This window comes from Cynoglossus semilaevis, chromosome 17, assembly GCF_000523025.1.
Source record: "Cynoglossus semilaevis isolate Cse_v1.0 chromosome 17, Cse_v1.0, whole genome shotgun sequence".
Taxonomy (NCBI): Eukaryota; Metazoa; Chordata; class Actinopteri; order Pleuronectiformes; family Cynoglossidae; genus Cynoglossus; species Cynoglossus semilaevis.
Genome location: NC_024323.1, coordinates 3,683,955 through 3,706,902, shown reverse-complemented (window position 1 = coordinate 3,706,902; position 22,948 = coordinate 3,683,955). Strand labels below are relative to the sequence as shown.

At 38.9% G+C, this 22,948-nt stretch overlaps 2 protein-coding genes across 3 annotated transcripts; both read right to left on the bottom strand.

Moving 5' to 3' along the window:
• Nucleotides 1-1,127: 1,127 nt before the first annotated feature.
• Nucleotides 1,128-18,058, bottom strand: prkacaa (protein kinase, cAMP-dependent, catalytic, alpha, genome duplicate a). Of its 2 annotated transcripts, none has more exons than XM_008329417.3 (10): nucleotides 17,257-18,058; nucleotides 9,543-9,604; nucleotides 9,062-9,190; nucleotides 8,700-8,798; nucleotides 7,775-7,857; nucleotides 7,569-7,695; nucleotides 7,365-7,460; nucleotides 7,109-7,231; nucleotides 6,487-6,651; nucleotides 1,128-5,566 (listed from the first exon to the last, which is right to left on the bottom strand). In XM_008329417.3, exons 1-10 carry the CDS (start codon nucleotides 17,300-17,302, stop codon nucleotides 5,441-5,443), a joined length of 1,056 nt encoding a protein of 351 aa, XP_008327639.1. In that variant the 5' UTR covers nucleotides 17,303-18,058; the 3' UTR covers nucleotides 1,128-5,440. The 2 variants fall into 2 exon arrangements, with proteins under 2 accessions (XP_008327639.1, XP_008327635.1); XM_008329413.3 differs by lacking the exon at nucleotides 17,257-18,058 and adding an exon at nucleotides 11,372-11,847.
• Nucleotides 18,059-18,918: 860 nt separating this feature from the next.
• On the bottom strand, nucleotides 18,919-22,355 carry asf1ba (anti-silencing function 1Ba histone chaperone). The gene is made up of 4 exons (XM_008329410.3): nucleotides 21,956-22,355; nucleotides 21,076-21,191; nucleotides 20,510-20,686; nucleotides 18,919-20,152 (listed from the first exon to the last, which is right to left on the bottom strand). Exons 1-4 carry the CDS (start codon nucleotides 22,062-22,064, stop codon nucleotides 19,961-19,963), a joined length of 594 nt encoding a protein of 197 aa, XP_008327632.1. The 5' UTR covers nucleotides 22,065-22,355; the 3' UTR covers nucleotides 18,919-19,960.
• Between the last annotated feature and the right edge of the window lie 593 nt (nucleotides 22,356-22,948).

Genomic DNA, 22,948 nt, shown 5'->3' with positions numbered 1-22,948 from the left:
ACGTGTTGACAACGTCCTTGAAAAGCTCTAATATGGCAGGTACAGTATGTCTGAAGAGTGAACCTGGACTACACTCTAGTTTTGTTTTGTGGAGCTTGATTTTCCCAATGTGTTTAAATTGTGTCTGCAATTCAACAAGCCAGAATTCAACAATTTCTTAAACCATTTTTGCTTCTGGGTGGCAGGTAAAAATAGTCTTACATAAAATTCAACATACAGATGTCAGTATTCACCATTATTTCACACACATAAGGGTACACCATTTTCCAGGGCCATTTTTATTCAATTTTTGACCATCCTTGGCTGACTTTTAGCAAATCTGGGCATTCTGTCACAGGCCACCACTACTTTTTCAATACTTTGTCGTTAAAAACAATGCCCAGTTTTTACTTAAAAAAAAGCATGTTTGACACATCAGCATGGAATTAAGAAAGCAGATAGAGAGAGGCTGTAATTAATGAACAGATTCAACATTAAAATAATTTTAAAAGTGAGCTTGCAAGCTAACAGCAAAACAACAAATGTGCACTGCCCAATCAGGTAATGTCAATTTTGGGAGATTTAACAAGAATAAATTGTCAATTCTTTCTTGTTGTTCCTCTTTACAAACATGTAGTATTACGGCAATACTGTCATCACAACTGGTTGAAAAGTTTTTGGTAAAATGAGAAAAATGGTTCTTTTTGGTGTTGAAGGTTGGACACATGCACTCTATCCAAGCCCCACCCAGAATAAATAATCCATCTTAACCCTGGTCTTAATTGAAGGGACATCATCACCAAGAGCTGAAACACTTCACGGATAACTGATGTGTAGGGATGAGGTCCACCGTCAGAGTGCTCCAGGGGTGAAGTTTGTGGAGCAAGGTGGTGACAGCTGGCTGCTAACTGATCCCATACTGACAAGATGAACACAACACTGCATTATTCAACTCCAACTGGCAGCACACACAAAAAAAGCCTCGATATAACAGACAGAATGGTGAAAATAAGGCAGCTACAGTACCATCACCTACCAAAAATTCCGCTTCCCGGATTCCATCAGGGGAGAGGCTTATTCTTTGTATAAATTTAAATCTCATTAAAAGGCCGATCACTTTCCGAGAGTTTAAACATAATCACGAGATGTTAGTCTTAACAAGTAAAACTTTATTGGAATGATACATTTTGCAAAATATTACTTTGTGTATATTTTTTTAACATACTCATTGTGTTCTAAGGGTATCTGTCAAGTTCTCCAGAAGGTAAGATAGTTAAGACTGTTAAAGGCAAGGATATACAGTATTGTTTCCCAAAAGGTACAATAGACTACACAATCACTGTACCCAGGTCATGAGGAAAAAAGATTAATGTTCTGTTTTTGCTTTGTTTTTTTTTTGTATCCATTTTTTTGAAAATACAATTAGAAAATATGAACGCAAAACATCTCTGATGTAAAAAGTGTTATGTCTGAATGAAGAGTGTGTGGAGACCTGATGAGTCAAAAGGCAAACACAGAAGAAGAACCAAAGAGAAAACGAGCACAGATCATTAAATAGTTGCTATCTGATAAAAGAATAGGACACGAGTGAGAAGATGTTTTTTTTTTTCCTTTTTCTTTTTTGGTGGGAAACAAAAACAAAGCGTCGCACTGGAGGCGTTGCCTCTTACCCACCAACTCTGATGTAGTCAGTCAGAACATAAAGATAGTACATGTGCTCTCTTTACACAATCTATTAAAACTTTTTTTTCCAAGATAAAGCCAAACAAAAATAAACCACAATAAATAAATAGGACATTTGAAACGATGTGGCATGTGCTTCACAATTTGCAAATGACTGGACGAGTTGGTCGAGGATCCACTGCAATGCTGAACGTGATGCTCATGATCGAAGGGTTCGATAGTTGTCACACCTTCAACTGTGGATCCACCATGGAGCGTGTATAAAAAAAAAAAAAATGGAATGCGGCCGTAGAGGTGCCCATTGAAAGTCACTGAGGAAAACCAGAAGTGCTAGTTTGAGAATTTAACCGAGTATAAAATGAAATCTTCAAGATATATATTTTTTGTAAGATATGATTTCATTAAGAGGAAAATAGACGATAGAGCAAGACGGTGAAGACGGTGCATATGTGTCTGGAAGTGCCACCGATCGCTGGTATGTTCAACAGCCTGGTTGTTGTAGATGTCAGTGAATGAATCACACAAACTGTACAATACAGTCCAAAAGTTTAGGCTGTACAGGTTCACTATAAACACATTTTTATATACTCTTAAATCCATAAACGCTAGGCCAATAACAGCTAAGGATGTCTGGAAAATGTATAATATTGTTAAAAATGACTTTCGACCTTATACATTTGCTTTAAACACGGTGCTGCAGGTCCCCATTTCATGGTGCGGTACAATTACTGACCAGTAGGGGGCTGGATGCTCCACAAACACTGGCAGCCACTGACTCTAAATGAATGTCGAAGATATATATCTATATACATATTTAATGAAATATTAAACCTACAGAAATTTGTATTTAGCAAATTATTAAATCATTAATGAAGAACCTCCGGGCAAAGAGTAGAAACTCGCTTTACTTTCATCTCAGGAAGTGAGAGAGGTGAAGCTCAGAAATACAACATGGCAACTCCCTGATGGTAGGCTTAAAAAAAACAACAACAAAAAACAGAAGTGGCAGTCCAATGACATCTGCCGTTTTCGTTCATCTATTTTCCACAAAATGAGATTGACATTTACCAAACTGACACTCTGTTGGTAACTGATATAACCATTCACGGTTCAGAGAAATGTCAATTAGTGCGTCGTATATAATCAGTCCGACGTAGACTTCCAGGTAACTCCTGAAACCAACGGAGCACTTCTGGTTTTACCTTCACTTCATTTCAAAAACACAGCTGCCTCCATTTTTTAAAACACACACAGTCTATGGTGAAACTACACTAGGCAAACATCTGTCTCAGGTCCAGGGGGGGGAGGTCGGGGGGACGGACGAGGGTGTCCTGCTGCTGGGTCGCTTTACACCACATGCGAGAAAAACCAAGCTCACCAGAGGAATATTTATCATAAAATACACATCGTGTTTCCGTACAGCAGTGAAACATCTCCAACAGACGATCCAAGACATTCAAAGGTTATCCTGCGTTTGCTCTCAGCAACATTAAAGTTAACCCCCCTGCCCCCTCTCAAGAACCATGACCTGGGCCTACCCAAATCAGAAACATTCGCAAAAAGGTCATGACACGAGATTCAACAGTGATCGATGCACATCAAAAACAATTTACAGAAGCTTTTCAGTGAAGAGGACAAAGTCTAGCACCTATGGGGGCCGTGAACGCAAACATCCTTCATCGAACCACAACAATGTGTTCAGTCAACAAACCAGCAATACGATTTGGTCTGTGATTGTCTTGCATCCACAGAAATGAACTCCGATAAAGGACAGCTTCCTTAGTTTAATTTGTGACACAGAAAGCTGGAGAGTGGGGGCGGAGGGGGGGAGAAAAAAAAACAAACAATCACTGCAATCACAGCAGTCGTCCAAGTTAGACCTTCAATCTTTGCAAAGATGTTAGATGGAAAATATATACAGGAGACCGAGGGAAGAAAAAAAACTATAATCAAGGAAAGAGGAGAGACGCAAAAATTCAGTGACTATTATTTTTAGAACATTTTTGCCCTGACAAAAAGGAAAATAGGAAAGAAAAATGCAAGAAGAAAACTCCCGCATCTCTCTGGGTCTTGTTTCATCATTAAAAATCAGAAGCCAATTTTCTTTGCTAAGTAAGTTCCACTAGGACTGTCACTTTTCATTTGATGTTCCAACATCCCTTACTTCAAAACAAATTACATTTTAAATTCTAAAATGCGCTCTGTTTCCTTGTGAATTTGCTCATTAAGTACATCTATGTGAAGTAGTAACTGCACAATCCAACAGAGGGTGCTCCAAGAGACGCTCTACTGTAAGTTGCCATGAGTAAGAAGAAACACTAGATCTAGCTTTTGTCTTTCATGTTATTGTTAGCAGGTGAAGATGAAAAAAGACACAAAAGCAACCAAATTTTTAGGCCCAAGAGTTCTCCAAATATATATAAATATAAAACGGTGGCAGCCCTGTTATACTTTGTCTCTGGTATTGTAGTACAAGTCGAGCATGATGCTATGCAAACTTTCTAATTTAATATCCCACAAAAATAACCAGTTTTGTTGGGCAGATTTGCTACGTTTGGTTTGCGAATTTAACTCCATCGTCATAGTTACTTAGAAACTGTTGCACACTTGGCAGGATTTACATGAAATAATGAACTCTTAGTTGCGTTTGACAGTTATGAGAGTGTTGGGAAAACGATGTATAATTCATGTTGTCTATCTTATATATTTATATATTATCAATATACATGTATTAACGTACTATGAATTAAATAAGCAATAGTCAGGAGTGTGAGCACAATGTTAGTTGCTGCTAAACTGCAGCTTTTTAAACTGACCCTTGAGCACTAAAAACACACAAGCACAGAGTGGACAAAAAAAAAATGACAAAATGATCACCGATAGATTTTTTTTTTTAATCGCACTAATTAACCCAGCCTTGAGAAAGAGTCATTTAACTGCCGACCTCATGTTTGTCATTTGTTACCGGTCCCTAAAAGCAGTAATGATCAGGATGGATTTAACCAGAACGATTATTTTTCATATTCTCACTGCCGCGAGTACATCATCCTCACCATCATCATCTAGCCAACCATCATGCCAAACTCAGCAGACAAAGGCAGGCACAGAGTTTACAAGCTTTCCAAACCAAACAAGGGCCCAAAGGCCGACACCACTGCCACTGCCAGAACTCTGCACCACTGCTTTCAACGCAGTTTTCCAAACAGTTGGCATTATGACAGGCACATCTGTTGGACTTGGTATTGCTTGGACAGATTGGGTATGGAGAGACGGAGCGGGGAAACCAGGGCGACGAGATACAACAATCACTCGTTGAGAAGATTGTAGAGACGGCCCACTTACCAGAAAAAGACAGAAAATAAAATGAGCCGAGCAGATTCAGTACCTTAACACAACAACAACAAAAACAATGCCTCAACCTGCAAAGACGTAGAATGTGTCATTACACCATCAGAAAGATACAAGGTGATGTCTGTTCTCTCCAAGCCCCAGTCACAAGCACAAGTGGGATAAATAAAACAATGGTAACAGTTGAGAAATTATCAGAAAAAGGCAACACTGCTGGTTCTGCTGGATCTTTCTTCACTTTGTCTACATTTCCACTGGGGGGCAGGGGAGGATTTTTTTTTTTACATTGTTGTCAACCTTTACAAATAAGCAACCAAGCAGTCCGTGATAGCTCTTCCCGTCCTTAAACCCCCCTTTTCCTTCCAAATCCCTGTCTCCCTCCCTCTCTCTCCCTCGCTTTCTCTCTCTCTCAGCTACTCATCACTGGATTCTAGAATTCAGCAAACTCCTTTGCACACTTCTCTGTGAAGGAGACTCTGATTTCTTCTTCCTCGTAGTCGTCGAAGTTGCTCGTGTCACCGGGGCCTTTGCACTTGGGAATAAAGGGAGCTTCCACCTGCCAGCAACGAAAAAGGTGAAAGTATTTGAGTCACCGACAGAATCAAAAAAGACCACGACGCATCTAGGCCTCAGGAGAATCAGAGACAATTTAAAATATTTACATGCATGAGTGGTCACACAGAAATACTTCTGCTGGATTAACAATAGAACAGTCAGGAATGCAGGATTAAAAAAAACTGTAAAGTCTAATGATCAGTGTGTGGTTAAAAGGCAGAAATAAATGTGTGAACATTAACAGTTCATTTCTCCCAGTAAAAATAAAAGGAAATCCTTCAGTCTGAAACTAATATTAATATTTGCCAAAAAAAAATAATTAAAAAATTAAATAAAAACCTCCTTAGGTAAATTAAGATGCATTCAATCCATCTTCAAAACAACAACAAATACACCGAAGCAGTAAGGTTTTTTTCGTTCCTCAAAGACAGACAGGCGTAGGTGAAGCCTGGGTCAACACGGTGTCAACTGAAATTTCAGATTTGTTTATTTTCTACTTTTAAAGAGAGTAAGTCTAAACACATCATCTAAAATTCAACTACCAATTATACTTTAGAAACACAAAGGTGCAAATCAAGCAGCTTCAAGGATTTCGAGCAACTGTACGGCCTCTACACTTTTAAGTGGTTTCTACTTTGGCATTCATCCGTGTTCATCACAGAACATTTGACTAAAGTAAGTCTTTGTGTAACCTTGTGTGCAACAATTCTTTCATATAAAAGAGCTATCTTCCTTTGGACCTAAAATGAACCATTTTCGTTCGTTAAAGAAGAAATCTCTGTTTTTTTTTTCCTAAACAAAGCAGGTAATCTATCAACAATTTCTACAAAAGAGACAACTGATAAAAAAGGAAATTCCCCAGTCGCGGATGGAGGCTAATGACACCTCCGCATGTTGTCTGTGTGAAATCCAACTCCTCACCTTTCTCTGGTAGATGGCGATCCAGTCAGTGGTGGCGAACCACTTGTGGCCCTTGATGTCGTTGACTCCATTCCTGAGGTTACCAAAACGCTTGGTCAGATCCACCTGAAGCAGATTTCTTAGCAGATCCTTCAGGTCCGAACTGAAGTGGGAGGGGAAGCGAACCTTCAGGAGGATAAAAGTTTCAATTAAAAGCGGTAAATTCTACATTACAGAAGAGTCCATCTACAGGTAACTGAATTTCCTTTGTAGTAAAGTCTTGAAATAAGTAACAAAAACTCACTGTTGTATTAATTTTCTTCTAAACTGACGACTGGACACAAACAATGCAGTAAACCGTGGCTGACCTCTCTGGTCTGCCTTATCACAATTACAATGAATGTGTTTTCGACTGAGGTATGAGAAAAAACAAGTCAGTGGGGAGTATTGATTTGAAGTGAGGCGCTCAGATCGATCAAAAACAGTCACTGATTTAAGGTTTACACTGCATGATGCTCTTTCTCTTTGTTTACAATTCTCTCTCTCTCTCTGTTAATGACAGGTTTGTAGTGTGTCGTACACATGTTGGCAAAAGCTAACAAATTAGGAAATTAAGAAAAAGCAATTATTATCCGAGGCTCACCTTCCCTGATACGATCTTCTCGTAGATTTGAATGGGCTGGTCTGCAAAGAAAGGAGGATAACCTGCAGCCATCTCGTATATCAGCACACCCAGGGCCCACCAGTCCACCGCCTTATTGTAACCCTGAAAATCAACAGAGAAATAAAGATCAGAATCACAGACATTGTTGGAAGTTTTATTTTGGGATTTTGTGAAAAATGAAATCCCCCGTTCCTGACGGCTCCTCGTCCTGTTCATGAACAAACTGGACACGTACCTTACTGAGAATGATCTCCGGTGCCAGGTATTCTGGAGTCCCACAAAGCGTCCATGTTCGACCCTTCACCCGTTTCGCAAATCCAAAATCTGTGACCTGGTGGAGCAAAGATGAGATTGTGGCTGAAAATCAGACACTGCAAGAATGGGAGCCAGAGAATTAAAATTTTAAAACATGTAAAAAGAAGAAACATGTAACCCTTGCCTGTATGTAACCTTGGTGGTCAATGAGCAGGTTTTCTGGCTTCAGATCTCGGTAGATGAGATCCAGCGAGTGAAGATATTCAAAGGTCAGAACAATCTGGGCTGCGTAAAAGCGAGCGTGTGGTTCACTGCAAAACAACAGCCACAGTATTAATAGCCAGCAGCAGCAGTGTTAAATAAAGGTGCGCTGACTTAAAGTCAATTTACCTGAATCTACCGATTCTCCTTAAGTGCGAGAACATTTCACCTCCTGGTACATACTCCATCACCATGTACAGGTTACTGTTGTCCTGCAGAGAGATAAGCAAAGTCTTAGTCCTTGTTTAGACATGGAGTGAACATCTATCCTTAGTGATCCGGTTACATCCAGACGGGGCCGGGTCCAGGTCTCGACCCCCACGTCCTTAAACCAGATAAAATAAACCACGTTTGGTGGTGTTTTGAATACGTCCACATTCCTGAGTGAGAAATCAATTGAACTGAGCTCAAAGATGAGGAGGAACTAGCAAGGAGCTAGATTCCTCCAGCTCCTTGACAATGCTGTGTCCAGCTTAATGCTCACATTTTTGTTTTTCAGAGGAAAAGAAATACACATACAACATAAGGCTCACAGAGGTGGAACAATTAATCAATTTTCATAAATTGAAATATTATTATCATATTACTAAATATCTTCTCAAAGATGCCACCGAGTGAAAAGATTGTTTATAACATCTGGTTTCCTCTAAACAGGATCTTAATTCACAATTTGACTTTATATTCTGTTGCAGAAAGCTAAAACATTTGTTTGAGACTATAAATTGTCAATAAATGTTTGCTGAGGTCATATTGTAATTTTAAGAAGCCTTATTTGCTTCAACTTCTTGATGCATCATTCAAAACCAGCGGAGAATTTGTCCTTTTCAAGGGCATCACAGATGGGGCTACACAGTGTGTCACACTGACACTAAAGCTAAAGTGGCTGAGGACATGATTTGGATCACACAAAATGACACACTAAATCCTGTTATTAACCAGATATGTAAACAGAGTTGTCACGGTATTGTTCTGTTACTTCGGCCTACAAGTGAGAGGTGAAGAATATAACGGCAAAACAAAGGTAAAAAATAAAACATATATAATTTTGAACTACCTTAAAGGAGTGCTCCAGGCGAACCAGGAAGGGAAAGCTGACAGCTTGCAGGATGCGTTTCTCATTCAGCGTGTGCTCTATTTGTTTCAGCTTCACTACCTGCAAGCAATGAGGATGAAGACTTATTCAGAAAACACAGGCTGTCAACAGGCTTACAATTATTTGGGAAGGAGGAGTCAGTGGGTCTGCAAGGCGTTTTCAAAAAAAAACTTTTAGTCTAAGTTGTACCAAGCCATGGCATTTGTTTGTGATCAAATTGTTTCATAGCTAATAGGATTTTCATAAAGACTAAGACACTCATCATGTAAAAAAAAAAAGTTGCAGTAATTTGCTCAAATTACTCATGTTTTATGTTCTTTTACCTTCTGCTTGTCAAGTATTTTCATGGCAAAATGCTGGCCCGTCTCTTTGTGTTTCACCAACATGACTCGACCAAAGGAACCAGTGCCTAAAGTCTTCAACCGCTCAAAGTGATCCAATCCTGCAGTTTGCTGATAAAAAAAAACAACAACAACAAAATGACACAGTTGAAAAACTCTTATTTTATGCACTCAGGTCAGTCCTGAAATTATCATGTTTAAATGGCAACTACTGGATGTATGGATTTAAATCTAGGTTGGTCCAGCAGAGGGTGCAATAGGTCTATTAAATAAAGTGGACTTGAACTGAACAAGTGCAAAGCAATGTCTAAAAAAAAAAAAAAAGAAACTGAACACATGGGTTGAAAAATGCAGAATCAAAGACAGCAACGTCACTCAAAACAAAAACATATGTACTATTGGCAGAAATACCTTCATGCACAACATAATGTCACTGTTGTCGTCTATGTCATTGTTGACTCACCTGTGCTGGATTCTCCCATTTCTTCAAGAAGTCTTCTTTGGCCTTGGCAAGAAACTCCTTTACTGTAATAAAAGATGAATTCAATTAAATGTATTTACAAGTGTTGAAATGTGTTCAACAGAAAACTCTGAACTCCCACGTCAGAGTCAAGACCCAGAGGTGACCACAGAGTAACCGATACATTAATGGGTACAGTATTCCGCAGATACTGTATTCTGGTGATTCATGTTCTAACAGATTGTTATAATCCAATAATACTGGTGTTTGCTGGTACCAATTCCCCTGTTAAAGATTCCAAATAGATGGTTAATTTGATATTACACACAAAATGCTGAAAAAAAACCCAACAAATTAAAACTGACCAGATCTTTCTGAATTATTTGACTCACAGCAGCAGTGTTATTGTTGTTGTTGTGAACAATGACTTCGTTGATGAATGTTTGACTACGACAATGTGACAAATGTAGTGATGTATTAAACAACTAATTAAAACAGGACCAAAGGAAATTTGGCAGCCAAGTCCAATCAGTGCTAATTATGACATACAAGAGCAAGAGCCAATCTAAGAGATGTGTTTGCTGGCTAGAAGGCGGGTCATCTAAATGAAGGTCCAATCATAGCTAACATGTTTTCTACTAGTAGAATAAACAGAAGACAGCCTCTTGCCAACATTTAAATACTTTTATGTACTGTATATGGATTGGATTTGGATTTGTTAATGAATAATACAATAATGTATGCTATATTCAAATATAATAAAAAAAACACATGTTCAATAAATAATATGAATGTACTATAAAACAAGGTTTGCTATTGGAATGCAGTAACAGCGCCAATTCAAAACATTACACAAAGAAATTACAGAAGACTAAATCTAAATTAACACTGTGTAGAAAGGAGTACCTAGAGTTTGACTTGACAAAAAGACATACACAGCCTTGTTATTATTGGCCACTAATAAGACCCACTCTCACAGCCCTGGCCAACAGTGTCATATGGAGAAGTTCATTTTTCTTGTTATCTTTATGAGGGCAATGACTGAACTCTGTGGGAAAACATCAATGAAAAGACCTTCCTCATTCCTACTAGGACACTACTAGTGTCTCCACACCATTCTTACTGCTATGCCGGACATGTTGATGTTGAAAGGATGAAAGTTCACTGCAATAAATGAATGTCTGCGGCTAGTGGCTGAGGAGTGAGGAGTTAAAACAGCAAACTGACTGATGTGAATATGTACGAGAAAAAAACAAAACAAATCTAAAACACATTGGAAATAAAATCTGGTGCAGGACAATGAAGGATGTCTATCTATTGGGGGTAATCAATGCAAAATAGCAGCCTGAGGCATAGTTTAAATAAAGCTTCAAAGTTGTCAATAGTAAAAGATCATGAGTATCTGAAGGTCAACTTTGAAAATAGAAACTGGCTGTTTCAATTTGCAACAAGTATTAATACATAAACCCAGAAAATAAATGCACCCCTTTCTCTATTAAACAATCGCCAGTAGATTGTATTTCCTGCCAATTCCCTAAAGATCAAGAGCTCCAACAATAGGATGGGAGAAGGCCAGCTAAAACAGCAGAGACCAAAGTTCATGTAAACATGTCGGGAAACTGTTGATCCCACAGAGAGTAAAAGAAGTAGAGAGATCGCTAGGGAGAAAACATTTCCCTCGAATGTTGCTCAGCTCCCACAACCAAGTAGAGGGTTATTTCTTTCCACACTTGAAGCTGGTTACAACAGAACTGTAGTAGTTGGGACTTGCTGGAGTTAGAGCCAACCATCTTAAATATTCCTTCCGTCCTGTAGCCCCTAAAACATCTTACCACTTGGAACGACTGTGAGCATCTCTTCTGCCGCAGCTTCTGCCGTGCGTGAACTGCTTTCACTCGAGCGTGAGGATGAGTCCCTCTTCCCTGCATGCCTTCTTGAGCTCTTCCTGTCACACATTAGCACTGCGAAGTCTCCTCCGTTCTTCTCTCCCTCACAGCCAGTGACTCATGACCTATACTCCCACTCGGAGAGCGCTGGGGTCAGATCTGCAGCCCCACTCGTCCACAAAAATGAGTTCAAGTGTCCTTGGCAGAACGATGTCTTCAGTGAGTCTCCTGTGACTGTCACTTCGCCTCGCTCCAAGTTCAGAAAGCTGCGTCCAGCTCCAGAGCAGGGCAGAGACAGCGTGGAAAGCAGCTCCCGTTACGCTCTCACAGATCAATTAGGACGTTGCTTGGTTTAGTATCAATATTTGCTCTGTGCACAAAGTACTCTCTGCCGTTCCCTCTCATGTCAACTACATATGCAAACACACACAAGTAGACAGAGAGGCTATGTATTGATTTAAACAGGGGCATAATCACTAGGGGGCGGAGCAACAAACAGTAGCTGGTATATTTATCCAACCCTGAGAGAAGGTTCGCAAAAACTAGGACTTAGGCCCTAGAGAATACATTTAGATGAAAACGGAAACTTTCTCTTAATTAGTGGAACCAATTGAATGTCACACTTCCAATGAAGAAAATCGAAGACCACAAACAGAAGAATTTGTTCACACAATAACAAACCACTACAACAGATCCTTTCTCTGTCCCCAACCAACAGCATCAGAGTCTGTTATACCAGTGCAAGAACTGACACTCCAGAAATCAATCCTACAAATCTGCCTCAGGCCTAACCAGCTCCACTCTGGCATTTTCATTTTTGGCAAGAAGAATACGATGGTGTTTGTCCTCACAACAAGACGACACGTGGATTCATCTGAGTGCAAAACACATTTTTGTTTCTTGTCATTACTTGCTCCATGAAAAAATAAAAAAAACTTAAGAAATTTGTATCAGTAACTGATATTGCACAGCAGCTACCATAGGCATCTACTATACTTCTGTGTAAAAAGTCTGTGCTATAAAACACAAAAAATACAAAACTGTTTAACATGAATCCCATCGGTCCGTATCAGACGGCCATAAAACATTCCATGTTTAAAAAATGGTATGTTAATAAACATTTAACCCTACCCTCTCACTTCATTTACTTGTTTTTTCCTCACTGTTGCATGTTTGAAATGTGCTCAAATGATGTGCTAATTATGTGAAATGTGCTCTAATATATATATTTAAAACAATATAACAGACCCTGTAGGTAACAGCAACGCAACTCGGAAGATTCAGATCTGCCAGAAGTCCAACAAAAAACAGGGAGGCTAAGGATGTTAGCAGAGCTATCTTAGCATAGCATGGCCCAGTGAAGCCTAACTTATACACACCTTAAATGAAATAACATAATTTTTATGATTACGGTGTGAGAATGAAGGTGTAAACTTTACAAATTGTGTTAAAATTTAAGAAAGCTTGTTGGTTGTTTTTATTTTTTTAAATTAAGCGGAATTGGGGATGCCACACCCCCCTGGGTCGGATGCAAAACAGCCAAAATCATTTGAGGACTACTGCTCTAGACTGAAAAAAAGAAGTAGCATCTGCTTTGGCTCAAACATGTTTCCAGCAGCTTGTGTGTCTGCAGTGATGTGTATATCTTATATTCAGTGGACCCACTCTAACCATCAGTACTTTTATTCTTTATATCTTGTGGAAAATATTTTGTCACCATGTCCACAAGGTGAGATTAATATAAAACAAGTTTGTACCAGTTCACTTTAATCATGCAACTGGGGTTTTACGAGTGTACTTGACACCATCTGCAGGCTAGGGAAGGGAGCTACATTTACAATGCTGATAAACACACAACAGCACTATAACTACATTAAAACAATGTGTTTCTCCTTTAAGATATTATGCATATTTTAAGAAATTTGCCTTTCTGGGCAAAAAACAGGTCAGGAGAATAAAACACCTGCGCTTTGGCCTGTGAAACTGCTGGTGCGAATCCCTCTGGTCCCTCTTATCAGTGCTCCTGTCGGCATATACAGAAGTTTCTTTTTTTCCCATCACTGCTGCGTTATTTCCTGTGGTTATGGTTCCCCATCACAAAAAAGCTTTAGATCTGCAAATGGTCATACTTTCAATATTGCAGTATTACCACAACACTACTGTGAAGTGAAGCAGCAGCAGCGTAAATACAGGAGTGCTCATTGTGTGAGCAACAAAGCAGTACATGTTAAAGCTTGGACAGAGCAGATCAGTGACACAGCTCTTAAGCGCTGTTGTTCTGGTCTGCAGCCCTTACCCTTAACCCCCCACCCCGTTCAGAGTGCACATTCATACGTGCATATTAGCAGCCATCATTTATTGAATAAATTCTTGATGAGAATTATGATAAAATAAAAAAATTCTGGCTGTGCAGATTGATGGTGGTGATGATGATGCAGGGGTCAACCGCAGGGTCGCACTCATTTGTATAACATGACATGTTACATGCAACAACATGCAAAAAAGTGGACATGCCACAAGTTTAGACCAGGAAGGACAACGCAGACAAAGTGTTCCTCTTGTGATCACTGTAGACCACTGCGTTTTTCTGGGATCATTCCACAGCATCACATCTGCTTGCCAACAGTGAAATACAGTTTTCTGAGCAGACTGACTGGTATTTCAACCATGAGGTCCACCAGTAATCAGTGCAGGATTATAACAAAGCTCCCTTTTTTTAACCAAAGACAGGAAGTAATGACTGATTCAAATGCAAACTTCACCATATAACACAAACCAGCAGCAAAGAGAAGAAACATAAAAAAGCATAGATATTTTACAACATGAGGGAGATGCAGAGTAAAATCCCAATTAAAAATCAACAAAGCTACAATGCCTGGTAGAGGGGTATTTTTGGTTAAAGATCTAATCATTTATTTAACAGGAAAAAGAAAAAAACACATTTGCAATACGTGCTTTTAGAATTTAATTCATGTGATTTTATGACGTTTTTATGTTTTTGCCTTATTGTTTTGGTTTTTCAAAAATGTCAAGTATAAAAAAATGTCAACTATAAAACAAATAAAATATAAATGCCCTATGACTGGTTGTAACAATGGACATGGTCTGTCTTGTCTGTGTTTTTTTCTGTTTTAGGACCAGTTTACAACACACAATGTGTATGGGTAAAAGATGAAGGTCTCAAAATGCATTTGCTAGAGGACTAACTGCTAACAACAGGTGACAAAAAGACAAACTGCCACATCTTTCATAAATGTATATACAGTATGAACACTCATTTGTTGGCATACATCACCAACATTAATAGAAGAAAATGCATGCCATTTGTATGAATGTGAAGCCATCTTGTCAGACTAACCACTTATAAGCCCTGCTCCCATTCAGCTTCAGTGTAAACTCACTGGAGTAGGAAGCCTGTAGCTCCTCCTGTGGTTGGTCTTGTCTGCCTTCTCCACTGTCTGTATCCCCTAAACAAGGCCCAGCTCGGTGAAACAGCCTTCCTGCCAGCTTGTGAATAACAGACATTATCAAAGACTAAAGGAAACCAGCTGACCGTCTGTGTGAAGTCTCAACAAACCACAATATTTTCAGGTGATTTAACAAGGGGCGAAACCCGTATCCATCTGAAATGATCGTGAAACTATCCTGGCAGGTTGTGTTTAGATAAAAGCGCAGAAGAGGGTGCGAACAACGAAGGGTGCACAGCCTGGGCTGGACCTTCCTTGCTCCTTGGCTTCCTGCTGTAGTACACAGAGAGTCCGCCCGCCCTGCTTCTTCCTGTTAGCCAGAAATGAGTTCTTCAGGACAGGTTCTTTGCTTGGCTTTCACAGCATGGGACGCTCAGGGGAAACAAACCCAGAGCAAACACTCTACAATTTCTTGTGGTACACACCAAAAGCAGAAGCCATGATGTTGTTAATCTGTAGATGCTTTGTGGAAAATTACACTTCAGAGTTAGGTGTTGGTCCTCTGCTTGCCACCTGTGCGATGATCAGGGTGGTTTCTGCTACAATAGACTTGTATGATAGGAATTAAACCACAAACCAAATTAAATCTATTAGGTTTTTTCTTAAAAGGCATATATCAAAGGCAAAATAGATTAAAAAAATCTGAAACCAAACATCTGAACATCTAAGATGTAACAGGCATTACCAGTAATGCGTTATCATCACAGAGAGCGACTGAAGGCCATTTTTCACACTTACTCTCTACCAGCAGCACGAAGCCGACACTCATTTTGCAGATACATGTTCAGACTCTGCACACTTGAGTGTTACTTGTGGCCCACATATAATTCTTAAAGCCCTGCAAACCGGACTGGGAAAAATATAAAACTGGCAAAAGAAAAGAAAGCTATCAATAGGAGGGTTCCATGCAACCTTGGGGAGCCGTCCTATGCAAAATGATTAGCGACACCAGAGCTTCACTGGCTCCGTGTCATGCACCATCATTTCCACACAAGAACACGGTGACACATACAAGTGTCCTTGTTCTAAATGTTGCTTATCACATGATGTTCAAGAGACTCCTCAACTCCTGTGTTTTAAAGAGGATCACCCTTGTGCATCATATGATCCTGTACTGGTGTTGTTGTTTTTTTCTTTTACTGATAAGAACTAACTTCCTCCTGTTCTGCATATCTTTAGAGGAGTTTTATCTGGTCCATATCAAATAAGGCTGCTTTCACATCTAATCCTATTTACAAAAACTCAACAATAAATGTAGGCCAGAGAAAAGTTTTTTTTTTTAAATTCATTTAGAGGGCAGCCCTTTAGCAAGAGGCCCTGGTTCTCTCTTTGCCCGTTTCGTATCCTTTGACCTTTCCGTTTACACTGTAGGACTTTAGCCCTCTAGTGATCTCAGAACTTTGCTCCTCTACACAACAGATACTCTGGAGTGTCTACAACATCTATTGCCATGCCTATGTACATTTGATGTGTCCACTGACAATTCACTTAAATTCAGGATGCTGCGTGGGAGTGGGGGGGGGGGCAACTGCAGCACTGGAATGGGAATTAAAAGCCCCTTTTAGACAGCATCTATTAAACCCTTGTTTTCTTCAGTATACATTACTCTGCATGCAGAGTTTACATCTAAACAACTATTTCCATAAGGGTGTAAGGCTGCATGCATGCATACCCCGGATTACTGTTTTTGTTTCTTTTTTTATTTCATGTTTTGGAACGACACACTGAGCATGCCTAAAGGATGGGCACCAGGCAAGCGACAATCCAATATCAAGTAAAAAATTATGGTATGTAGGAGTTTAAAAAACAAAACAAAACAAAACTCACAGTCAATGTCTGAAGGAGCTGTAAAAACATTAAGACTAATCTATATACAAGTAAAAAGCAAAGAACTGCCTCAAGGTTTAATCTTGCACTGCTAAAGCCACATTTCACAATAACCCTTTGATTTGAAGATGAAAAATCAGGGACACAGAAACCACAAATGAACCTGTGACTGTTGTATAAGGCCGGTTATATTTCATCTTGACTGGTACTTCTGAAACCAACCTGGGGGGTTTAATCACAAGCTTTTCCACAGAATTTGTGGATGGAATACATAATACCACCCCTGTTTGGCTGCGTCACAATGACCTGAAGGTAGGTTGTGGACAGATATATGCATCTTTTCTGGACCGTGCAGCAATCGTGAAGTTGTGTATAAAAGTTTATTTGATGTATTGTGGTCATTGTGGTCTAGGCCTTGGTTGAATTGCAAACGTTTTTGAGTCCACATATTTTACAGCGAGTGTTGAGAAAACAGGAAATGGATGCAGCTAAACAAACCAACACTAGTTGCATGATTCAGGGTTGAGGGTTACTCACCGCTCTCCATTTCATTGCCTTTTTTTGCAGTGGGCGTGTTGCCCATGGTGGCAGCAGGCTGATGTTGATGTCTCTGGGTTCGGGCTGACTTTCCTCCTGACAAGTTGTAGAGTGATGCTACACCTCTTCACGCACTCGATATGCTTAATGAAGCTGACAACCAGCTACTAGCTAACAGCGATCATTATTAAACGATAAGTTAAATTCGTTCCTTCGAATGCTGCTCTTGCTGTTGCCACATAAAACGACCAAATCGCAGGGTTAAAAAGCCCAGGTCCAGCAGAAATTAAGGCTTTTGGAGCTAGCACAGTTAGCACAGCAGCTAACCCTAGCACAGACAGTAAGAACTAGAAAATTAGCTTTAGCTTGACGGTTTCCAAGTGAGTGTCTGCAAATTAAGACGACACTCGACTACCCTGTATTTCGAAATGGGTTGATTTTTTGTTCCCAAATACCTGTCAAAACTAATAAACAGATGTAGAAAGCTGTGATCCGTCTGCCTAACGAACAGGCTTTCGGTACCTTTTAGCTTCCCTCGCAGTCGTATCCCGGCCTGACCTACCTAGGTGCTAACTCTTTGCAGACAGGCCCTTTTCAGTTGAGACGGAGGCAACAAAAGTGGCGACGCGATTGTACACTGATGGTTATTCTAAATAGAAAATTTTCCATTTACTCCCAATCCAGTCGTCAATGTAATGCGGCCGATCACCTGATAGTCGATAGCTAAGATCAACAGAGCCTTTCCATTAATCTTCAGTCCGCAAGGGAAACTCCAGTCATCCATCCAGTACGTCCCGCCTCCTCCGGTCTATGGTTGGCTGTTTTCCTCGACACTCGCGTGACAAAACTTGTAACTCGAAAACTGATTAGACGGACGTCAACAAGCCAATCATGGCATTCATGCCATTCGCCCGTTACAATAATGTTGTCCCGCCTTCCGAACTTGCTTGTAACCCATTCCTCAAACTGTTGGCAGATTTAGTTTTTTATTTAAAATTTGGAACTGCATTTGAAACCATATGTAACACACAGCTGTATAACAGCCGCCGTCCAATCGCCAAGCAATTTACACTGTGTGTTTTTAAAAGGTAGCTCTGTAGCCTAGCCGCCCCTCCCACTTTCATCCCACCCATCTGTGATTGGGTGTGACGTTAACACAGGCTATTTTTAGTAAAAGGGAAAAATATAAAGGAGACAGTTGAGTTGTTACATGGATGTGTTTGGGGTTATGGTGAAATAATTACGATTTTAAAAATGCTTCCTGACAAGTTCGACTTTTTCTCATTTTAAAAATTTGACAAAATCTACAAAATATGCACATTTAACAACGTACAATATAAAAAATGGAAATGGAATTTAACATTTATCCATGCATTTTATCAATGAATTTCATTTGGCAGCATTGAGAAATAATAGTCAGTAATTCCCCTATTAACCTATAAATTCAACATTACAATGATGATTTTTTTGTGTATAGTAGAACATAGGTCTCTTCTGCACAGTAGCTGCCATGATGGATCATATTACATTAGCCAAGAGTAGACCAACATCAGACCTCTGTAATTTAATGGCAGCCTTAAGTAAGGTTAGATTCAACAATATTTATTTTAAAAACTTAAAAAATAAGTACAATTTTCACACATCGATAAAGTGTACGAAACATTAAAAGTACAGTCTTTATTATGTCCAATCCAAAATCCGAAATACAGCTTTGCACCAGATGTACCCTCTCTCTACCTGATGTGTAGAAGAATGTGTAGATAAAAACTGCCAAGTCTGAATATGTCGAGTTGTTAAACCTACCTAACCACATGAGTTTTGTAATAACATGAAAAAGATTTGTATATTTTGCAAAGCATTTCAACAAAAAACTAATTTGTGGTCAGTTAAAATGTAGGTCTCTTTAAAGATGTAAAGTTCTGAAATAAAAACATCCCAGTGAAGTTGTTTATTATTTTCCATATGCCAATTCAACTGTGTTGTGTAGAGCACTTCACCCACTCCATGTACTCCTACATTCTTGTACTCCCAGGTTAGCTAAGTTAAATGCAAAATACACCTCACCACTAGATGATGCTAATCCTGAAAGTGTACTTCTAAGAGGAAAGTAGCTGTAGAACAGAGATACATAACAAAATGAATTTTTATTTGGAACATAAAATAGCATACAGGGAAAAAAAAGAAAAAGTAAGTGACACAGCCTATATCAGCCATCTAAACCTTCACCACCAACGTGGGGAAAGGCTTAAGTGCACAAGAAATTTGAAACAAAATAAAATGGCAGATTATGCTTTTGTTGTTCAGCAATATATTGCAATTAAGTTGCCTATTGCTTCAGTGCTGAAGTCTTCTTGAAAGGGTATAAATCCTGATACCTCTGCTTTGTTTCAGTTCAGCTGCAATACTTCATAGCTACTGTATTCTTCCTGTGGGTATTTACTATTTTAATATTGCTTTTAGCATCACGGCAAGAAACACCCCAGTTATTAGCAATGATGTTCTTACTCTTCCATGGTCCAAATACACATCTGATGCCCAAGGTGAGAGTTCGTTTGATACAAAAAGCCTCAGTGAACTAAGTGCACCTGCACAGCAGCCTGTTTTACATCCAAAACAGAATGTCTGCAGATATTCTTCTGCTGCCAGGTTCCATGACGTGTTTTGTCACCTCTCGGATCATCACTAACAATTATCAGGGTTGTCTCTATAAGCAGTCCATGGAGTTTTCTGGCAGCATCCCCAGGGGAGGAGCCTTTCCTGGGAGACAGGATGGGGGGAGCATGGAGTTTGAGGCCGGATCCACATTTTCAGTGTCCTCCATTCGCTCAGCGCAGGCTTCCCAGTTTATGTGGAACCTGGTGACGCGGGGGTTTGATGCCAGAATATTTCTCTGAAGCTTAAAAACACACACAAAAATTGGTTTAGCTAATGTGTAAATTAATTTATGAGAAACAGGGCTAGGTTCATCAGAAAAGGTGATTTGAGGTACTATTCAGATCTTTTTGACCAGCCCTTTGTTTTTCATCCAGTTCTGTCCAAAAAAAATCTTGACAATGTAATTTGGATCATATGTGCATTTCTTTTTAGGATCAAAAAAATTACATAATATATTAAAAAATGTTTTTGTTAATTTGATATATTAATCATTCTCTCAGTAACTAACATTATAACTTAACATAACATCAAATTAAAAAATGGTAAAAAATATTGTGCAGACCCGCCAGAATCTGAACTTAAAATATCCAATACTAACCTGTGTGTAGTCTGGCTTGATGGGTGGATTTTCACGAAGCTCTGGATCTGTGTATTCATTATTCACATAGTAACCAATCCGAATGAACTCTTGGGTTCGATATGTGCAGGTAATTAGCACCACAGTAACACCCACAGCATCACTTTCAGGGATTAGTCCAGTGTTTGGGGCATCAGCCTGTTGGAAGACAAACCACATACAAAAGAAATGTTAATACAAATCCTATTTGATTTATTCTTTTAGAATATTTGTGCACCAACCACTTCTTAATTGATAATTACAAGTAGAGACAGAAAAAAAATTATCTAGAAAAATTGCATGAAGTTTATGACCATCCCAGGTTGGTCTACATGTTATAAAAAGTGCTGATCCACAGTGCATGTTTGATTATTTCTCCGTCATTATCTTTTGTACATAATTAATATGACAGTGAGTAAAGGATATATGCTGCATGTGCAGTGAAGCAAATTGTGCCGAAGAAAACAGTTAAATATTTTGTGCCTGTGATTTTTTTTTTTTTTTTTGCACCCTTTCAGTCCCCCGCCCTTACTGAAATAGAAACACACCTGAAACACAAACATGTGTCTCCCTGCAGGGACAGGTCCGACCAGAACTGAGTCAAGAACTTGGTCGTATTCTTCACTCTCTGCAGAGCCAACATAGATAATCTTCCATTCCAGATCTGTCAACAAACACAAAATGTTTTTCTCATAAACCTACTGGTCATTTTTAAATTACCACACAAACATCACCAATGTGTTTAGTTGTGGTCACATACATAAAAGTACATAAAATGTAGATAACATTTTTTAGAAATTTGAAAATGAAATAAAATTGTCAACAAATAAAATATTCCTAAATAAATTAAACTTCCCAATTAAAATGATTAGTCTTCCAAAATGCTAATTGCTTTAAAGGTGTAACATATCACACATTATAAGCACTGCTGTATTTCTTGGTTATATAATAATATAATATAATAGCACATTTAGCACAGTGTACTGTGTCACCAGAGGAAAAGCAGCGCCTTCATAAACACGTTACTATCAAGATTAGAAGACAAAAAATGTGTTAAAGAATTCCACTAGTTGTTAGCAATAACTGTTGTTGTTGTAGCTACATAAGATATTGGTGCTTTTACAGAACCAATGGCTTTAAATAGTACACATTGAGTTATTTTGTCGCTTCTATTCTATTCTATTGCACATAATTGATATTTGTTTTGCATTACCACACAATAGTGTACACAATAAACGAAACGCATTAAGCCGTGGGACTCGGCTTTTACTTTTGTCAGCGTTTAATGTCAATCGCATTATCACTTTAATTGCATAATTGCACCAGAAGAAGACTGCACACTGAAGTTCGCTAAAATCGTTAGCAACTACAGAAAACACATGCTTTTGTTTTTAGAAAGTTAGTAATTATCAGTGTGACGGTACTTACCTTCAGGGAGGTCCTCCATGCACTCAAATGTGATTTCAAACTGGAATGGGTTTCCAAACGGACTGGGATTATCCAGTACCGCCACATTAAGCACCTGCACCTTAGCCATTGTTGCTTATGTGGAGCGTTGAGGCTACAACGAAGCTAACAGTAAAACAACCGTTCAAAGCAGTTTACCGGGGAAAGCTTTCAAAGCAACACGACCGCGAACAACAAGGAGAACACCGTTACTACTCTTTCCTAACAGACTGAGCGTTTAACTTACTGTAAGCTTATTTGTAACGACTTAATGAACAGAATACGGTTAGTTGTAGTATAAACAGCTGCAGCAAAACATTAGGATACATAAACAGATCTCCCGCCGCTTTGACTGCCTTTAGCGCGCCGAGGAGAAAAAGTGTTCTTACATAGAAGAAGAACGACTTCCGTTATTGATAAAGGCGAAAATATCTTTAGCACCCCCTTGCGACCACACACATATAGAACATCCATGCTTTTTTAATGGACTGAAATGTGTAGATAGTAAGACAGGGTGTGCTGTAGGTACAATGGTAGCAGACTTACATACATACACTTTTCTTCCATACGTACACAACAACAATTGTTTGTCATTACCTTACTATCCATCCAAATAACGATTTATATATGTTACATATATACATTCTGTATATACTCTGTATAGAACACAAAAATAGTATGACAAGATAGCTAAAGTATTCTGATATATAGGTATAACTGAAACAAAGTAGCAAAAGTGAATCAAAATATAGAAAAAGTGCTTAAAGTTAGCCAAAATTAAGCCCACGAACCCCTAATAGTTAGGCAGAGTTTAAGCATTGGTAAATGGTTGGCCCATAAAAAAATTATCTAAAACATTGCCTAAAGTTTGCTGAAACATAACAGAGAACCCAAAAAGATAGCAAAAATATCTAAAAGTTAAGAATAGAATTAATAAAATTAAAACAATACTAATTAAAAATAAATAAATTAAGT